Genomic DNA, 18,766 nt, shown 5'->3' on the forward strand with positions numbered 1-18,766 from the left:
TAGGTAAAAAAAATCCAAGCAGGCAATTTATACCAGAACTGAAAAGGACCCTTCAAGCTCTGAAGAGCTAAGTCAAGCTCACTCTTAACTGAGAGGAGCTCACTCTTGGACACCCATCATTCATGGCAGAGCGGTGGGGAGAGCAGGAAGGCACACCAGGGTAGGGGCCCCAGCGCTGTCTAGCCCCATGGATACTCAATGGTGCTGCTTTGAAGGATCCAACCCAAGGTACGTATGAGAGATGCACAAGGATTTTGTACCACAGCGATAACCCCGATGTCCATTAGTAGCAGACAGTGTCAGTCCCATGTGCTGCAGCTGCCAAGGGAACAGCACCCAGCTTACAAGACCTGCGCCCCGGACACTGGGCCAGGTGGCTGGGAGGAAGGCTCTGCCCACCTCAGCCTGGGAAGCCGGTGTCCAGGAGCTCCAGCTGTGGCTTGTGACCTTCCCAGCAAAGGTGGAAAAAGTGTGAACCCCAGAGCCAAGCAGCTCAGGCAGACAGAACGAATCAAAAGGGCACAGTGGTGAGCCACACTGGGGCTCCGTGTTGCCCTAAGTGAAGTGAACCTGTGGACGAGGGTGTAGAAGCATGGGGCCCTGTTGCTAGGTCTTGGGGCTCAGAGAGGGCGCCCACTCTGTGTCAGCTGCCCCTAGTTCAGGCCCAGGCAGACAGGAGAGGAAAGCAGCAGAGAGCACAGTCCTGGGCTGCCTGGCGGCCTGCAGCCCTACTCGATGCACTCCATGACGTGTATCTGCAGGGTGTCCATGTCAGGAGCCTGATACTGACACTTGGGGCAGCAGAAGTTGGGCGGCTCGTCAGGGGGGCTTCTCCTCTGGCTGGGCAGGGTCAGGTGAAAGGAGTGATGAGCTGGGGAAAGAGATCAGGCACCAGTTGGGGTGGGCTTTGTGTGTGCGTCCCCCTGCACCAACTGTGGGGCAAGGCGAGGACCAACACCTGGGCTATGATCACCTGAGTCACCAAGGCTAGCATCTCCCCTTTCGGCCTGCCCCTGGGGTGCGGGTGTACTGATGGGGAGAAGGGGGCCACGTCCAGTTCCCTCTTCCCCCATAGTATTGGGATCCATCATGCCTCCTCCCACTGCTCGCTCACCTGGGGCAGGGGCTAAGGGGGGCTGGGAGACCTCAACGTGCCGTTTCCTCATGTCTTCAATCCTTTGAGAAAAGAAAAGAAAGCGTCCAATCAACACATCTGGGTCACGTCTCCAGCATGCACAAGGCTGGGGGAAGGATGGGATGCAAGGCGGGGAGGGGGAGGCCAGCCCCCCTTGACCCAACGGGCCCAGGACCCAGCGCCACTGCTTGTGGGGCCTGTACTCCAACACCCACCTGGCTGACTCCTGACAGCTGGTCTTCAGCCTGCTGTATTCCCTCTGCAGCTGCTCCAGCTGTTCTTGTAGGAATTCCTTCTTCTCAGCCAGCTTCTCCCGGGCCTGCCTCTCAGCCTGGAAGTCCGCCTTGTAGATATCCGCCTGGCAAAACCAAGAGAGGGGTGGCGTGTGCTGTCCATCGGCCACTCTGTGCCAGGCCCAGGGAACAGACAGGGGACAACAGAGCCCCTCAGCACAAAGACGGTCCCCACCAGGGCGTTGCGAGTTCAAGGAACGTCTCGAAGGGCTCAGAGGCTTTCTAAGAGGTCACTGCCAAATGACGCCCGAGACGTGCCTAGTCCTAGCCCTCGTGTCCTAGCCTGCGCCCCCGCAGGCCAGCCACAGGGGTAAGCCCTCACCTGGGCTTTTAGCACCGGGACAGTCTCCATCACGATCTTGTGCTGTTCCGCCTCCTCCTTCAGCTTGTCGATCACTTCCTGTTTGGCTACCAGGGCCTCCTCGGCCTGCTGGAGCTGCTGCTTGAGATCTTCCAGCTGCAGTCCCTAGATGTGGGGGACAGGGAGCTGACGGAGCCTCATCCAGCCCGGCCATGGAGGCCGGGCCGTCCCCGGGCCGGCTGCTGCTCCTGGGGAGGAGGACCAAGAGGAACCAAAGACGGGGTGCTGTGCAAGGCATGGGAAAGGCAGAGGAGGCCAGAAAGAACCGCTGGGGTCACCTGACACAACCTCCCCCAGGCTGACATTCCATCCTGAGCTGTACAGTCCTCCTCCAACACTCCAAGGGACAGGGGCCACTCACTCCACACGCACCAGGCTCATGCCCTAGTGCTCCACTACGTGCCTGCTAAGCCGAGTCTCATAGGTCCTCCTGCGACGCCACCTCACAGATGCCCCACAACCCCCTTTCCTGCCCGGGCCTCCGCCCCACCCACAGAGACACACTCACACACACAGATGCACGCACACGCACACACACACACACACACACACACACAAACACCCAGCCTTCCCTCTTGAGGTCAAAGGGCCACGGTTTTGTAACTAATTCTTCATCATGTGACCCAGTTTCAGGCTTTACCCTTATAAGTCTCTTCCAGGTATGTTTCTGTTTTAACTATATCCTTGAAATGTGATCACTAAAAACTACACTCAGGATAGGTCTGATGATGACCAACGAGGCACAGGGCTCCCAGCTACCTTCAATACTGGTACGGAAACATTCCCAAGGGACGCCTGGCAGGCGGAAGCAGCCATGGAGACAAGCATGATCCTGCTCAGAGCAGAGAATCTGGAGCCCCGCCCCCAGTCCACCATGGGCAGCAAACAACACAGTCCAAGCATCTCCACCTCCCCCCAGTCTGGCCTGACCTGTCACTCCAGGGCCCTGACCAAGCTCTAGGATGAATCGAATATCCCTCTCCAAAGCTAGCTCTGTGAGTCTGTTAAGGCAGGGCCTTGACTTCCAATATCCCGGATCTGGGGGGGAGGGGATCAGCTCCCAGACTGCAGGGAGAGGAGACAGGGGCAGGTCAGTCCCCAACACCCAGAGGACACCTCTCCTGTACTCACTCGGTTCCGCTCACTGCTCACCATGCTGCTCTTGATGTGGTTGTCATACTCTTGGAAGAGCTGGTGATAGGCCACCTGTAGCTGGGCCAGCTTCCGCCTGAGGAAAAGAAACCACGTTGTCCTGATCCAGCCACAGCGTTCAATTCCACCCCCTTCCTTCTCCTCAAGGCCAAAGGCCAGAATGAGGCTTTCGGGGTGCCTCCGGGTCTTGCAAGCCGTCAGCTCCGAGGCAAGTTTTGCTACCTAGTTCATATCCTTTTCCTTAAATCACACGTTTTCGAAAAAGTATAGAAAGCAATGTGTATCACAAAGCAGAGCTTTGGTCCAACTACACATCTCTGTCAGGTTGGCTTTTCTTCATGTACTTCAATCAAAACATATCACAACAAAAACTAAATAACTTCAATCAAAACACTATAACAACAAAAAAGAAAAACAATAAAAAACCTGTCACAACAGACTGACCGAAGCAGCAGGAGACAGGAGAGTCCAGCAGTTTTTAGTGAACCAGAGACAATAACGAATGAAATTTATAAAAATGTAATACAACGTCAGTCTCGAAGTATTTATTCTGGAAGACATAGTTCTTTTTCAGAAGAATATGTATTTTTATGTGCAAAAAATAAAACTAAAGACAGCTGTCCTGTCCCCTTCAAAAAAGTCAACTTCATGAAAATCCAGAAAAGCAGGAGGATGGTTTAAGATGAAAGAAGACTCAAAAGACACCCCAACAAAGATAAAGCAGGATCCTCAACAGGACGCTGTGAATATGTGGGCCAGAGGGTGGAATCAGAATGTGGACGGGAGAGTAAAGGATGTCACCCTCTCCAGGACGCTTCTCTGGGGTGTGACGACGGTCAGGGACAGCGTTGGGCTCCCCCCAACAGCAGCCCACTTACTTCTCCTCTGAGGCGGCCTGGCGCTCCATGCGCAGGGCAGCCTCCATGTTCTGGTTCTGCAGGCGCAGCTGGTCCACCTGCACGCTGTGCCGCTGCTGCAGGGCCTCCCGCTCGCTCTCCAGCTGCCGGGCCTGCTCGCTGGCCGCCCGGGCCCTGCGAAGAAGCGGAGGTCACAGGCAGGCCGAGGGCGGGGGGCTACCGGCCAGCCCAGCACCCCCGCCACATGGTGCCGAGACAGACACCAGGGCGGGGGACCAGTCCTGGCACAGAGCGACGAAGGGGGAGGACTCCAGGTGACACTGGGATGGGCGCTAGCCGGGGAGACAGGACGACTGTGGGGCGCCTGGCTCAGGGTGGGTTTGGGCTGGGGACAGCCATCCAGGAAGGCTATTCTGGGGGTGAAGGAGGTGGTCCCAGGGGAGAGGAGCCCCAGGACCTGCCCATGAGGTTACAACAGGCGGGTGCTGGGTGTGCTGGCCAGAGCCGTCTAGTGGACGGGTCAGGAGGGACTGCAAGGAAAGAAGCAGAGACAGCCAGCCTTGATAGAATTTCTAGAAGGTGGAGAGGGAGAAGTAACAAATGGGGGGGAGCAAGAAAGGGGCACTGCTCCAGAAGCCATGCAGGCTCCACACCTGCCCAAAGAGCCTCCGACTTCCTGCCTGCGGGGACACAGCACTGATGGCCCAGCACCCCCCACCGCCCCGGGTCTCCTATGTCCACACAGCACCCTGCACTCTGGGTCCAGGCTTCGGCCAGGCCACCTGCTGGACTGAGGCTGCCTCAGCCCCACTGCAGGGTGATGGCGAGGGGCTGCTGGAGATCGGCTCTGGTCCCAGCATCTCTCCACGCCTGGGCCAGTCTAACAGACGCAGATCCCGTCTGTGAGCTGACAAAACCCAGCCCTGTCACTGCCATCATCGGATGGGACTGCCACCTGCCAGGGGCCCGATGGGAGACGCCTCCTGCCCTGAGCTGTCTAGCTCAGCAGGTACGTGCTCAGCCAAGGGGGTAGGAGTGGAGGTGGAGTGATAGGAAAGCAAGGCACCCAAGAGCCTATAATTGCTGGAATAACGGCCCTCCAGGGTCGTTAGAGGACCAAAAGCAGTTACAAAACTGCACTGACAGCATCCCAACTCCAGCAGCTTCTTTTAGGTGCAAAGAAAAAAAGATAGGCAGAGAAGATACCAGAGTGTCCTAAAAATTACATGTGCCTTTTCGCAACATGGAGTGACAGAGGCATGTCTGGGAAGACGGCAGGATGTAACAATCCCAGAGCCAGCAGGCTCAGCCTTGAGTGGCCTCCCCCCTCACCGTCTCTTTCCTAGAGGGCAGCAAACTCACACGTGCTTACCTCCTGCCTGCTCCCCCAGCCGCCTTCAGGAAGGCATCCCAGACACCACCCGGGGCACCCTGATCACCTCTCGTGCTGTGAGAGCTGGGGCCACCCTGTAGCCCGAACCCATCAGTCTGGGGCATCTGCAGTGGGGCAGCGTGAGAACCACAGAAACATCCGTGCCCTTTGACCCAATAACCTCACTTGCAGGAAACTCCCTCTGCAGAAGAGAGCAACCAGAGGACCTAAGGACGCTAACTACAAAAGGGCTGGTGTGCAAGGCTGGCCTGGGGGTGGTGCCTGAGCAGTAGGCTGGTGTGAGTCCTTGACATCGATGAGACACTTTCCCTACTGATAAGGGTGGTCTCTGTGCCTCAGCTGTTGGCACCACACGGTGGTTTATGGGGCGCACCTGCTTTCCTCTGGGGGTCGGGAAGTTTGGCATGTGAATGACAGCCATCAACCATCAATAATACTCGCGGTGCCGAGTCTCGAGTGGGCTCCCTAGGTCTCCAGGGGGACCTCTGTTGCTGCCGGTGAAGTAACCGTGCTGGGGGCCCCCTCAAGGGAGGGGGACAGGGAACCAAAGGCGTGGGGGTCTTCACCCCTGACCTGTGTCTTCTGCCCTTGGGGGTCCTGGTGTATGCCCATTCCTTGTCATCAACCTCAGCTGGGAGGGCTTCCCTGCAGCCCACAGGCTTGCCCTTCCATGCCACTCCAGAAACACCCACTCAGTAAAGAAGCCAAACTCCAGCAGAAGATCAGAGAGCCCACAGGTGCACTGGGACCCAGATCCTGGACACCCAGTACCCCCAGTCCTGTGTGTCCTGTCACAGAGGACATCTCCAGAGGCTCCCAAAGGGTCCTGTTGTCCCTGGCAGTGGCCTTGGACTGGGATCACCCTCCCTGCCACCTCACCTGCTCTCCAAAGCCTGGCGCTCCTTAGTGGCAGCCTCCAAGCGACTCTGGCTCTCCTGCAGCTCCCCCAGCAAGGATGTCACCTGGGCTTTCACTGAGGCCTTGTCCTCAGCCATCTGCTGCATGAAAAAAAAAAAGAGCCACTATCTGTCAGCAGTGGTTTCTTGCCAGCTGCTTGCCCCTTGCACCCTCAAGTCCCAGGGGAAGCCTGGAAACACAGTGACAGGCCTCCTGAGGGCTGCCCTCAGCAGCCCCCCTCACCTAACCTCCACCTCTGGAAGCATCTCCCCCTCATCCAGGCAACTGAAGCGGTGGAAAGAGATCCCGTCCTGTGAGCCCCCCCTCCCAGGCCTTCCTCATCCCCGCAGATGGGGGGAAAGGAGAGGCAGGGACGTGGGAGCCTTTCCACCTCTGAGATTCAGTGCTAGGGAAGGCAAGACTCAAACAGAGTGACAAAGATACACACTCCACTCCACGGGCCCCAGGCCACTGGAAGGTGATGTGGACAGACACCATTTCCAGAAGACTTGTACAGCAACAAGATGCAAGAGTTGGCCCAACTCCCCTTTGCCCAGCTCCCCTCATCAAGCTGTCCAGACTACAGTCCCCTGAGACCGAGGCCTGCTCAAGCCCTGGGTCAAGCCCCAGTCCTCGGCTTTCCCCGCCCCTCAGTACCAACCACCACACAGACCTCCCAGCCAGGCCTGGGGGCCTGCACATGCGCACTGATGCACTCACACACATGCACCCAGCCCCATCCACCATTCCTTCTCAAGGGCAGTCTCGAGCCCGTGACCCTCTCCATGTACACGCATGTGAGGATGACCTGCTCTGTCTTAAGGCCTTCAGTACCCTCCACAGGCTGAGAGTTTCCAGAGTCCCACCTCCAGGACCGACTTGTCTCTTGCAACCCAACTTAGCTATCTGACTGCCTGTCTAACTTCTCCACCTTGAAGCCCATGGGCAGACCCTATGGATTAACGCCCACACTGCAGCCCACCACTGGGCCCAGCCTGAGAGCCCCTTGCTGGTAGGCTGCAATAAGCTTGCTCAGGCTCCCAGTTCCACCCCTGTGGCTGTAGGAGTTCCCCAGGGCTACCCAAAAAGACCACAAATTTGGCAGGCGGTTAAGATAACAGGAACAGATTGCTTTCTAGAGGCCAGGAGCCCAAGAGCAAGGTGTCAGCAGTGCTGGATCGTTCTGAGGACTTCGGGGAAGGATCAGCTCCAGGCCACTGCCTTGACTTCTGGGGGTGGCCAGCGGTCCTTGGTATTCATCAGCTGTAGCTGCATCACTCCATCTCTGCCTCCATCATCATGTGACCATCTTCCCTGTGAGTCTGTTTCTCTTCTAAGGACACCAGTCATTGGATTTAAACCCATCCTCAGCTACTGTGTCCTCACCTTAACTTGGTTATATCTGCAAAGACCTCATGTTTAACTAAGGTCACATTCTGAGGTACTAGGGTTTAGGATATGGACATTTCTTTGGGGGAAACATAACAATCCATAATATCCCCCACACTCCAGAGGAATCCACATAGCACAGCTCCCTCCCCCGGTTCCTGTCACACTCAGGATCAAAGCCTGAATCCTTCCACTGGCTTACTAATCCCACATGACTTGTCCCCACCATGACTACCTCCTCAGCCCCTCTCCATTCTGCCCCAGCTATGCTTGCCTCTTTAGTCTTCCCTGAACATTACAGGTATGCTCCTGCCTCAGGACCTTTGCACATACTTTCCTCTCCTCTAAAACAGTCTTTCCCCAGATATCCATATGGCTCATGTCCTCACTGTCTTCCAGGCTTACTCGACGGCAACTTAGTGAGGCCTTCCCCACCTAAGAGTGCAAATAGCCCACACCACCTGTCCTGTTAGATGAATATCTCCATTTGGCTATCTAGTCATCCTCTCAAAACTAACCTCGGTAAAACTACACTCCTGATCATCCCCAGAGGCCAGTTCCACTCATGGCCTTCCTTGTTACCAGTAGATGGCTAACCCATGATCTAGTTGGCAGGACAAAACCTTCAAGTCTTTCTTGAGTCCCATCTATCTCTCACAGCTCATGTCGGATACATCAGGAAATCCTGTCAAGATGTATCTTAGAATCTATTTGATGACACTTAGCAGGTCGGAGAAGGCAATGGCACCCCACTCCAGTACTCTTGCCTGGAAAATCCCATGGACAGAGGAGCCTGGTAGGCTGCAGTCCATGAGGTCGCTAAGAGTCGGACACGACTGAGCGACTTCACTTTCACTTTTCACTCTCATGCACTGGAAATGGCAACCCACTCCAGTGTTCTGGCCTGGAGAATCCCAGGGACGGGGTAGCCTGGTGGGCTGCCGTCTATGGGGTCGCACAGAGTTGGACATGACTGAAGTGACTTAGCAGCAGCAGCAGCAGCAGGTAATGGTACTATTTTACGTGTGACAGTGCTGTTGTGGTTATGTTTCTTTCAAAGTCATTTCTTAGAGATCCACATGGAACTTTTTATGGAAGAAATCACACGGTGTCTGGAATCTGGTTCTAAAAAATGGGTAAAATCCTAGGTATCTACCTGAAAGAAATGAAAACTCATGTCGGCACAGGAATGTTCATAGCAGCATTACTCCTAACAGTCAGAATGGAAATGACCTACATGTCCATCAAATGAAGACTGAATAAAAAAATACGTAGTCTCTCTCTATACTGGAATATCATCCAGCCATAAAGTGAAATGAGGTACTTGGACAAACTACAGCATGGATGAACCTCAAAAACATGATGCTGAGTGAAAGTAGCCAGACACAAGAGCCACACATTGCAGGATTCCACTCACAGGAGATGTGCAGGTACCTGGGGCTTGGGGGGATGGGACTGCGGAGTGACCACTCATGGGGACACTGTTTCTTCCTAGGGTTTCTTCTTGTGGTTTTGGAACTACATAAAGGAAAGAGATGGTTGGCCAACTCTAAGACTATACCAAAAACTACTGAATTCTACACTTTCAAGGGGGGAATTTTATGGTATATGAGTTTTATTCTGGTTTCTCCAGGGTTAGCATCTTACCCCCATCACCTGCTGTCCATGTGCAAGAGTTTCTCTTATGTACACACCTGAGGTACAACTGACGAGGTGAGGGTAACCTGAACTTTCAACTTGAAGAAAAAATGCCAGGTGGTTTTTCAAAGCAGTGTCACCAACTGATGCTTCCAGCAGCAACATGAAGCCATGGCCTCTCCAATACCCACTACTGTCAGACTTGTCAGCTACCAATAGGGCTTTGGCAGTGGCTCTGATCGCTACTGTGAAGACAGCATCCCATCCCGTGAGTACAGGGCAGGCAGATGCTCTGCAGGCATTCTGAGAACAGCAGCCTTCTCCTCCTCCCTTCTGCACTGGTTCAGGGTGGTAGTGGCTTTACTGGTGGCCCCAAGGTGGTATGGCCATGGCCTAACCTGCAATTAGGCCTAACTTGAGCGCCGAAGAATTGATGCTTTTGAACTATGATGTTGGAAAAGACTCTTGAGAGTCCCTTGGACTGCTAGGAGATCCAACCAGTCCAGCCTAAAGGAAATCAGTCCTGAATGTTCATTGCAAGGACTGATGCTGAAGCTGAAACTCCAATACTTTGGCCACCTGATGCGAAGAACTGACTCACTGGAAAAGACCCTGATGCTGGGAAAGATTGAAGGCAGAAGGAGAAGGGGACGACAGAGGATGAGATGGTTGGATGGCATCACTGACTCAATGGACATGAGTTTTGAGTAAACTCTGGGAATTGGTGATGGACAGGGAGGCCTGGTGTGCTGCAACTCATGGGGTCGCAAAGAGTCGGAAACAACTGAGTGACTGAACTAAGCTAAACTAACCCGCAGTACGTGTCAATGGCATCTGATCTGGAGACACGGTCACTGCAGATGTGGTGGTGTGAAGATGAGGTCATACTGGAGGAGGGCGGGCCTCTGATCCAGTGACTGCTGAGAACTACAAAAGACTCGGACACTTGAGCAAGTTCTACTGTGATTTCTTGCAGCCTAAGGTCACGACCCTAGGCTGACCCAGCTCCCTTTTCAGTTCCCATCTGAGAAAACAGGGCCGGCAAAAGAATGTACGGTTTGTTCCAACCAACATTTGACTGAGCCCCCTCTCTCTGAGTCTTTCCTAAGAAGGCTCCCCACATGTGAACCCCTACTCTGTCCCTTTGAGATGTCCGTGTACCTCCAACAACCCAGAAGAGGCTTTCTCGGGACCTGAGAGCCATTCCTTTGAAACGGAATCCTCAGGAAGGACAGGGCCTGAGTCTCCCCATCTCTGAGTAGGATGGAATCATAACATCCAAGAACTAACCCCAGGGACGGACATTGCTGACCTCACCACATTGACCCTGACCAACCCACCATGGGTTTTCACTCAAGACCCTGCTCACTGACCCCACCTCACTCTCCCTTCAAACCACCGGCACCCCTGTGCCAATCAGAAGGGTGCCTGGCGCTTTTGCCTGCTGACAGTGGTTACCAAACAAAACCGGTTCCTACCCCTTTACCTAAAGGCCAGGTGAGCTGCTCTTTGACACTTGTGTCTTCATAAGAAGATGAGGAAAGATGCCCAGACACCCGGGGTGAAGGCCACGTGACAGTGTGTTTGCAAACCATGGAACACTGAGTCCTCCCAGCCAGTACCTGAGGCTAGGAGACAGGCGTGGACCAGATCCTGCCCTCAGAAGGAACCGTACCTGTCCATGCCTGGATCATGGACTTCCGGCCTCCACAACTGGCAGACTACACGTTTCTGTGGCTTCTGACTACCCTGTTTGTGGTACTCCGTTACAGTAGCCCCAGGAACCTGAGACACTTCCCAAGGGCCCCGCTGGGCTGTCTACGCCGCCAGCAGCATGATTTCTGGCCGGACCCTGGGCCACACATACCAGCTTGATCTCCAGGGCCCAAAGATCAAGTACCTAAGGTGAGCCATGCAGGCGCCCCAAGCCTCCAGGAGTGACCCCCCCGCCACAAGTCCCCAGAGGGCACACTGTCATGCATGGCCCCGTCTCTCCTGGACTTGCCCTACGTTCCTTTAGCTTTGCTGATTTCAACCCGTATCCCAGCCAGCGGCTCACCCTAATGCCATAACTGGGAGGACAACAGCTTTCCCCAACTCCAGGAGCCCCCTACCCCGGCACCCCCAGGCAGGCGGCCAGGTCCCTACCTGCTGGCATGTCTTCAGGCACTCCACCTCCTTCAGGGCCTGCTCCCTCTGCTGGCGCAGTTCACGCTTCTCCAGGCTCAGCCTCACCACCAAGTCCCGGGCCTCCTGGAACTTCTGCATGAGGAAGGCCTTCTCCTCCCTCTGGCTGCCCTGGAAACGTTGCAGCTCCTCACAGCGCTCGCGCAGCATCTGGTTGCTCTGGCGGATGGCGTCTGCAAAGATGGCTGGGGCCAGGTGAGCCCAGGGCCTGCGGCCCCCCACCACCCCAAGGACTCCCCCACTGGGATGACTCCCCAATGCTCCCTTGTTTTGCCAGTCACTTTCAAGGTCAGCTGCACAAATGACATGCCCCCAGTGTCCATGAGACCTTCACTTAAAAGCACGTGTCAAGGAGTCCCTAGTGGCCTCATGGTTGGGATCCAGTGCTTTTACTGCCCTGGCCCGGGTTCAATTCCTGGTCAGGGAACTGAGGTCCGACAAGCCGCACAGTGTGGCAAAAAAAAAAAAAAGTCAAATGTCAGTTTCTCTGTTCTTTGTAAGTGACTCTGAAACTCATCTGCCTTCTGTGTGGGTCAGAGCAGGCCCCTGGGTCACTGCCTTCGGGATCAGACTGGGGGCAAACTTCCCTGAGCTCTGCTGGCCCCAGACTGAGGGAGGTCTTGGGGGGGGCAGGGCCAGAAGTCTGGGAGCAAGTGAGTTCTCTGAGCCTCACCATCCTCATGTATACATTCAATGGGGACAAGCATCCCCATCTCACAGAGACAGGACAGATAACATGGAAAAGCAGCCAAAGTGCCTGGTGCATGAGACAGCTTCAAGAACCACTTTGTCCTCCTCTTCCCGGGCAGTCAGCAAGGGCTGAGGAAAGGAGGGCCACCCACCCGGGGACAGCCCCAGGCAGCAGCCCACCATGGGTACTGACAAAATGGATCCATGGCTTGTGAAGGTGCTAGCCACCACAGAACTGGATTAGAGGGGGCCCCCTCTCTGGTCAGAACCCGACGAGCTAAATAGGCCTACTGATGGAACATTCTTTAGCTAGAACTGCAATGGCTCCTGAGCCTGGCTCCAGAGCCATCTTCTACGCACCACTGTCCCTGTGAGACTCCAGCCCTGCAAGGGAGCAAATGATCTGAGACAGGACTTCCTGCCTCAGGCCCACAGTACCCCCACCGGCCCCCACTGTCCTGGGGATGAGCTCAGACCACACATGTAGCTGTGGAGAGTGAGCTGTCTCCCTGCCCCAAACCTGGCTGCCAGCTCAATGTGGCCCCAACACAGAAACATATTTAACGACATCTGAGGGATATTGTTGGTTGTCTTAACTGCGGGGGAGGGGGGGGCGATTGAGAGGCTCATGCTCCACCCACAGTGACCCGGACGTCCCTTCCCCAAAGCACCCAAGGGCCCTTCCTAGGAAGCCCCTGCCTAGCCCAGAGCAGACCACGCCCCTTCCAGATAGCCGCACCCTTCCTCAGATAGCCACACCCCTTTCCAGGATACTGTTTGATGCTTCTGTTCACGGGGTCACAGAGAGTCAGACACATGACTGAGCGACCGAATAACAACAATGGCTGATCAGTACGGAAGCACAGGGGCCTGGCGGTCTTGGCCCGACAGGGACAACCCAGAAAGGTCACCTCAGCTCCAGAGCTCCTTGGAGAGGGGGCAGCCCAGCTTCTCCCTCTGCCCGTCCCTGGTTCTGCACTGCCCTGCCCTTCCCATCACATCCCCTCCCCTCCTCAGTGTTGGTCCTGACTCTAAACATTCTGGATGGCACTCTGTAGCTAAGAGCCACTTCCAGAGAACCCCAAGGGAAACGAAGGAGGAGGCTGGCTAAGCCAGAGCCACGAACTGGCTCTCAGGCGCCTGCCCAACCCAGTCCCAGAAAATGCAGAGGCACTGGGTGAGTAGGGTCAATCCTCCAGCAGGACCTGCTCCCCAGACATTTGACTCTGCCCACCTGCTGTCGCCCTCACCTCGGAGCTCTTGATTCTCCTCCAGACAGCGCTGGAAGGTCTCAGGGGTGCCCTGCTCTGAAGGCACGTGGAGCATGGTTGGCTTCCCCAGAGAAGACTCTTCACCCAGCATGTCCTGGTCCCCTGCTGGGCCACCACTCGGCTGCACCATCTCACACAGTGGACTCTTCCAGGGGGGCCTGCTCATCCAACACGTCAGGGCCTGAAAGAGAGTTAGCAGGGGGAGGATATGAAGAGACCTATGCAGAATTCTCCTACCCTGCAGGATGAGGAGTCCTGGCGTCACACTTCAAGCAGAATATGAGCATGCTGGCAAGTGGAAAGAGATGCTAACATGGGCTTTCTGGTCTAAGAGGTAGCACATAATCCCATTCCAAAGGGAGGTGCAGGCTCTTCTGTGGGGCTTGGAAAGGTAATGGTTCAGCACTGCTTGTAAACTGTAAGCTGAAGTTAAGAACATCACCAGAGAGGAGAAATCACAGAGAAAATTGGTTTTGGAGGGATATGTCGGTGTGCTGGAAATCCTACCCCCCCATACACACACTTCCAAGCATGAGTGGAGGTGAGTGGCCCCTCACCTAGTATAGTGAGTTGAATGATGACCCCCAATAAAGTATGTCCATGTCCTGACACCCAGAACCTGTGACTGTGAACTGCAGAAAAGGGTCTTTGCAGATGCGATAAAATTAAGGATCTGGAGATAAGATAATCCTGGATGAGAAAGGCCCTAAATCCAACAAATGTCCTTATGAGACACAGAAGAGGAGAGACACAGACACAGAGGAGACGCCACATGAAAATAGAGGCAGAGACAGGAGGGATGTGGCCACAAGCCCAGGGACCCCTGGAGCCCCCAGAGGCTGGACAAAGCCCAAAGGACCCTGCCCTGGAGCCTCCGAAGGAAGCATGGCCTTACCAACACCTTGACCTCAGGCTCTTGGTTTCCAGAGCCAGGAAAGGATAAACTTCTGTTGTTTTAAGCCCCTGCCCCCGCTCGTGGCCATCTCTTACAGCAACCCTAGGAAATCCATAGACAAGTAAGAGGGTCTTCACAGAGATCACTTGGAGCCTGGTGAGTGTTCTTTGGAACAGAGGGGCTGAAGTGGATCATCCCGTATTTGATGTGTACTGAGACATCTGAAAGCAGGGCCTGGACTCACAGATGAAGGCAGGGAGGCAGAGAAAGCCTGAGCCATTTGTGTTCTCTTGTGACCTGGAGTACAGAGAGGGAGTCTACACCAGACAGCATCAACCTGGAGCCCTTTTAAGTCCTGCCCAAGAAGACTGGCTACATGAAGAGGAAGCTAATCCCAAGAGAAGTTTCCAGGAGTAGGGCCTGAGCTGCAGCCAGAGACTAGAACACCAAACGAACTTGGACATTTCACTATTACACTGATGCTTCACTAAACACCTTACTAACCCACTGGCAGTATCTGATGGATCACTGATCCCTGATTGCAGAACAGCCCACTCTCCTGGTTTCCCGCCTACCTCACTGGCTGCTCCCTCTCAGGCTCTTTCACTGGCCCATCCTCATCAACCCAGCCCTTCATGTGGTTGTGCCCCAGGGCTCTGTCCTGGGACCTTTTCTCTAACTTCAGTCACTCCAATACTAATTCCATCCAGACTCAAAACTGTAGCCCTCATCTTAACGCTGATGATGCCCCAAATCAGAACTCTTTCCTGAACTCCCAACTCACACATCAAATTCCAGATCTCCACTTGGATATCTAGTCATCCTTTCAAAACTAACCTCGGTAAAACTACACTCCTGATCATCCCCAGAGGCCAGTTCCATTCATGGCCTTCTTTGTTACCAGTAGATGGCTAACCCATGCTCTAGTCAGCAGAACAAAACCTTCAAGTCCTTCTTGAGTCCCATCTATCTCTCACAACTCATGTCGGATCCATCAGGAAATCCTGTGAAAATGTATCTTAGAATCTATTTGATGACACTTAGCAGGTAATGGTACTCTTTTACATGTGATAGTGCTGGGGTGGTTATGTTTCTTTCAAAGTCATTTATTAGAGATGCACACGGAAATGTTTATGAAAGAAATCACATGGTGTCTGGGTTTGGTTCTAAATAATGGGTGAACTCCTACGTATCTACCTAAAAGAAATGAAAACTCATGTCCGCACAGGAATGTTTGTAGCAGCATTACTCCTAACAGCCAGAGTGGAAATGACCCAGATGTTTATCAACTGATAAACAGACAAAATCTAGCACACTCCCACGCTGCAACATTATGCTAATAAAAAGAAACAACTCATAAAAGACCACATATTATGATTCCACTTACGTGAAATGTCCAGAATAGGTAAATACATAGAGACAGAAAGACTAGTGGATGCTTAGAGCAGGGGTAGATGGTGTGGTGAGAGTGATGGCTGAAGTTTATGGGGTTTCTTTTTGGAGTGATGAAAATGTTCTGGAATTAATGGTGATAGTTGTGTAAGTCTGTGAATGCACTGAAAAACCAGTGAAGTGTATACTTTAAATGGATGATTTGCGAGGATGATATTTGGATGATATTGGATGATATTTGGATGACAATGTGAATTATATTTCAACAAAGCTGTTTTTGAGGAGTATGAATTAAAAATAGCCACGAGTTGGTAACTGTTGAAGCTGGGAAGTGAGTACATTGAATTTACTAGACCATTCTACTTTTCTACGCCTTTGAAATTTTACACAATAAAATGATAAAAGTAATATCAACGTTCACGTAATTACTGTAATAACCTCCTAAAAGTCACCTGGCTCCTACACGTGCCACCCCCATAGTCAGTTCTCCCCACTGTGCCAGACCAGTCAGCCTAAAAGGTGATTCTGATCACATCCCTCCTCTGCTGGGATCCCTATCATAGATCCTCATTGCCAACAGCTTAAAACCCAAAGTCCCTACCACTACCTACAAGGCCATGCACTATCTGTTCTCCCATTAAAGTGAAAGTCGCTCAGTTGTGTCCGACTCTTTGCGACCCCATGGACTGTACAGTTCATGGAATTCTCCAGGCCAGAATACTTGACTGGGTAGCCTTTCCCTTCTCCAGGGGATCTTCCCAACCCAGGATCGAACCCAGGTCTCCCACATTGCAGGCGGATTCTTTACCAACTGAGACACCAGGGAAGCCCAAGAATACTGGAATGGGTAGCCTATCCCTTCTCGAGAGGACCTTCCCGACCCAGGAATCAAACCGGCTTCCACTCTTAAGTATTCTCCTCGCTCACTCTACTCCAGGTATAGCGGCCTCGTTACTGAGTTACTGAACATGTCAGGATGGCTCATTCATCCCCAAGTCACAGAAGATACGAGATCCAGGAGACACTCATCGTTTTGCAAAGGAGCAAAATGATGCACATGAGGTAAAATACTTAGTCGGCAAGTCATATTTGACGCCTTTTTAAAGAACTTTAACCTGAAATGCACAGACGATGAACAGAAAATGTCTCCGACCTATAAGAGTCATTCACAAACTAGGGGTGTGGACAAGACGCGCTGGCGGAGGAAGAAAAGGCGGAAACAAACCCGCTCGCCGCCAAAGTAACCTGAGTCCTCAATCGGCCTGCCTCCACCGGTGTTCTGGAAGTGCGCAGCAGAACCCGGCCGGACCGAACAAGAGGGAGAAGCCTGGTCATCCGGGGGGGGCGGGGGCGGTATCGGAGGCGGCAGAACGCCCACCGATGATACCCTGTCTTCGGAAGAGGGCCACACCTGTCAGCTGAGTCGGTCCGACGTGAGAAGGGCGGCAACAGCGGGCCCCGAGCGTTCCTCGGACCCCCGGCCTCCGAGAAAATCCGGGTTCCGCTGTAGCCCTTCCCTTCTCCCGCTGCCAATTTCTCACTTCCGGCTTCCGGTGTCTAAGCTGTGGGATCCGGAAGTAAAAGGCTCAGGTCCCGCCCCTGCCCGACCGGCCAACGGAAGGTACAAAGGAGGCTGCCCAAGACAGAAACCTGAACCTGACAGCGTTGGTTGGCCTGTGGGACATTCCCCAGTAATTAGCGTCGCGACCTGCATTCCTCCTTGTCTGTCCAGCAGGGGCGGCACCCAGCCACCAGACGTTTGGCCGTTCCCCCCCGCCCCCCGCTAGGGTTGGAACCACGACGAGGCTATTATCTAAGAGGGCCGGTTTGACCTGCTCCGGCGACCTGTCCGGCGAAGGGACGGAGCTGCAGAAGACCCCACCCACCAAAGGGTCAAGGGGCGGGGTCAAGCAGCTGGCGGAAGTGGAGACCTGCGCAGGACCTCCCCGGGGCCCCGCGCCGAAAGCCGGACTCTAGGGGCGGGGTCGGGCCAGGGATGGGGACGCGGGCGAGCTGCGGGGAGCTGCAGGCGGACTCGCGAGGTAGCGGGGACACGGCGCAGCCGCAGCTGAGACAGCAGGCGGCCCGCGGCTCAGCGGCCGGCGCAGGTGCTCGAGGGGCAGGGCGGGCCAGGGCTGGGGCCTCCACGCGGAGCGGGGGGAGGGCCCGAGGTGGGGGGAGGGCCCCGGCCTGGCCGGGATGCGCGCGCACCTGCCCGCGCCCTCGACCCTCCCCGCCCCACGAGGGAGGGGCCTGCGGAGGCCACACCCCCGTATCTCGCCTGAGGCCGGTCAGCTCAGCCCGGGTTCCCGCCCCCGCCGGTTAAATGGGCTGGCGGGGCACAGCCCGGGGAAACGGCCGGGGACTCGGGGTCTGCGGGCGTGTCGGGTGAGAGCGGCGAAGCACAGGTAACCGAGTGGGCGGTCGCGGTGCTGCGAGGCACTTTGATTGCCCAGACTTGGGAACGGGGCAAAATCCAGAGGGTGTAACCGAACTCCTGGTACCCTGCGTTGCCCTCATGGGACCCCCGAGGAGACAGAGACCCCGAGAGGGCCAGGGACTTGCTGGGGGGTCTGCCCAGCGTGGCAGGAGGAGGGCTGGAGCAACACTCCCATCAGCTGCACTACCTCGCACGCCTCGCATGCTCCAGCTCATTGTGGAGTTTCTGCCTGCATTCTGGGCGACATGGTCTTAGGCAGATCGTATGCTGCTCCAGCGGCGTTTTACTCAGTCGCCCCAGAGCTGAGGCCCTAGTAAGAATCCAGTAATGCTTTGGGTCATTTTGTAATATACACCACGGAAGAAGGTTGCCCAGAGAGGATGGCCGGAGCCCAGGGCCAGCAGTTTCTAATCTCCTGAACATCCTGCTCCCCGGGTATTCACAGTCAGTGGTTTCAGTAATGAAACATCTGCTGGAGGAGAGCCCAAAGGACCCCTCCAGAAAGGGACCAGCTTCTCAGTGCTCTTCTCAGCTCCTGCCTTGTCAACTGAGTTTTTCCTTCACTAGAGAGCGCCATGGCAGAGCAGGTGGCTCTGAGCCGGACCCAGGTGTGCGGGATCCTGCGAGAAGAGCTGTACCAGGGTGATGACTTCCATCAGGCCGATACCCACATCTTTATCATCATGGGTGCATCGGTGAGTCTCCCCTACCAAGCCCCACAGCTTAAAAGCAGCAGAAGGGACCTCACGGTGCCTGTGGTTTCCCAACTGCTTGCC

The 18,766-nt window shown here is 54.8% G+C and overlaps 2 protein-coding genes across 10 annotated transcripts in view; one reads left to right on the forward strand and one right to left on the reverse strand.

Annotated features, from left to right (window-relative positions):
- The window catches only part of IKBKG (inhibitor of nuclear factor kappa B kinase regulatory subunit gamma), a 21,640-nt gene continuing 2,874 nt past the window's right edge, over positions 1–18,766 (reverse strand). For 2 of the 7 annotated variants that reach the window (XM_043895513.1, XM_043895511.1), the window contains exons 2-10: positions 13,243–13,444; positions 11,264–11,475; positions 6,071–6,189; positions 3,820–3,972; positions 2,921–3,017; positions 1,751–1,894; positions 1,351–1,493; positions 1,115–1,176; positions 1–871 (exon numbers count right to left, since the gene is read on the reverse strand). In XM_043895513.1, the coding sequence (XP_043751448.1) occupies positions 729–871; positions 1,115–1,176; positions 1,351–1,493; positions 1,751–1,894; positions 2,921–3,017; positions 3,820–3,972; positions 6,071–6,189; positions 11,264–11,475; positions 13,243–13,429 (1,260 nt within the window). In that variant the 5' untranslated portion in view covers positions 13,430–13,444 and the 3' untranslated portion in view covers positions 1–728. Of the gene's footprint in view, positions 872–1,114; positions 1,177–1,350; positions 1,494–1,750; positions 1,895–2,920; positions 3,018–3,819; positions 3,973–6,070; positions 6,190–11,263; positions 11,476–13,242; positions 13,445–16,775; positions 17,319–18,766 lie in introns of those variants that run through there. The other 5 variants (XM_043895509.1, XM_043895510.1, XM_043895512.1 and 2 more) reach the window with 5 other exon arrangements.
- Positions 17,323–18,766, forward strand: part of G6PD (glucose-6-phosphate dehydrogenase) — a 13,528-nt gene continuing 12,084 nt past the window's right edge. The window contains exons 1-2 of one of the 3 annotated variants that reach the window (XM_043895506.1): positions 17,323–17,658; positions 18,558–18,685. In XM_043895506.1, the coding sequence (XP_043751441.1) occupies positions 17,547–17,658; positions 18,558–18,685 (240 nt within the window). In that variant the 5' untranslated portion in view covers positions 17,323–17,546. Of the gene's footprint in view, positions 17,659–17,803; positions 17,959–18,557; positions 18,686–18,766 lie in introns of those variants that run through there. The other 2 variants (XM_043895505.1, XM_043895507.1) reach the window with 2 other exon arrangements.

The sequence above is a fragment of the Cervus elaphus genome, chromosome X (assembly GCF_910594005.1).
Source record: "Cervus elaphus chromosome X, mCerEla1.1, whole genome shotgun sequence".
Lineage (NCBI taxonomy): Eukaryota > Metazoa > Chordata > Mammalia > Artiodactyla > Cervidae > Cervus > Cervus elaphus.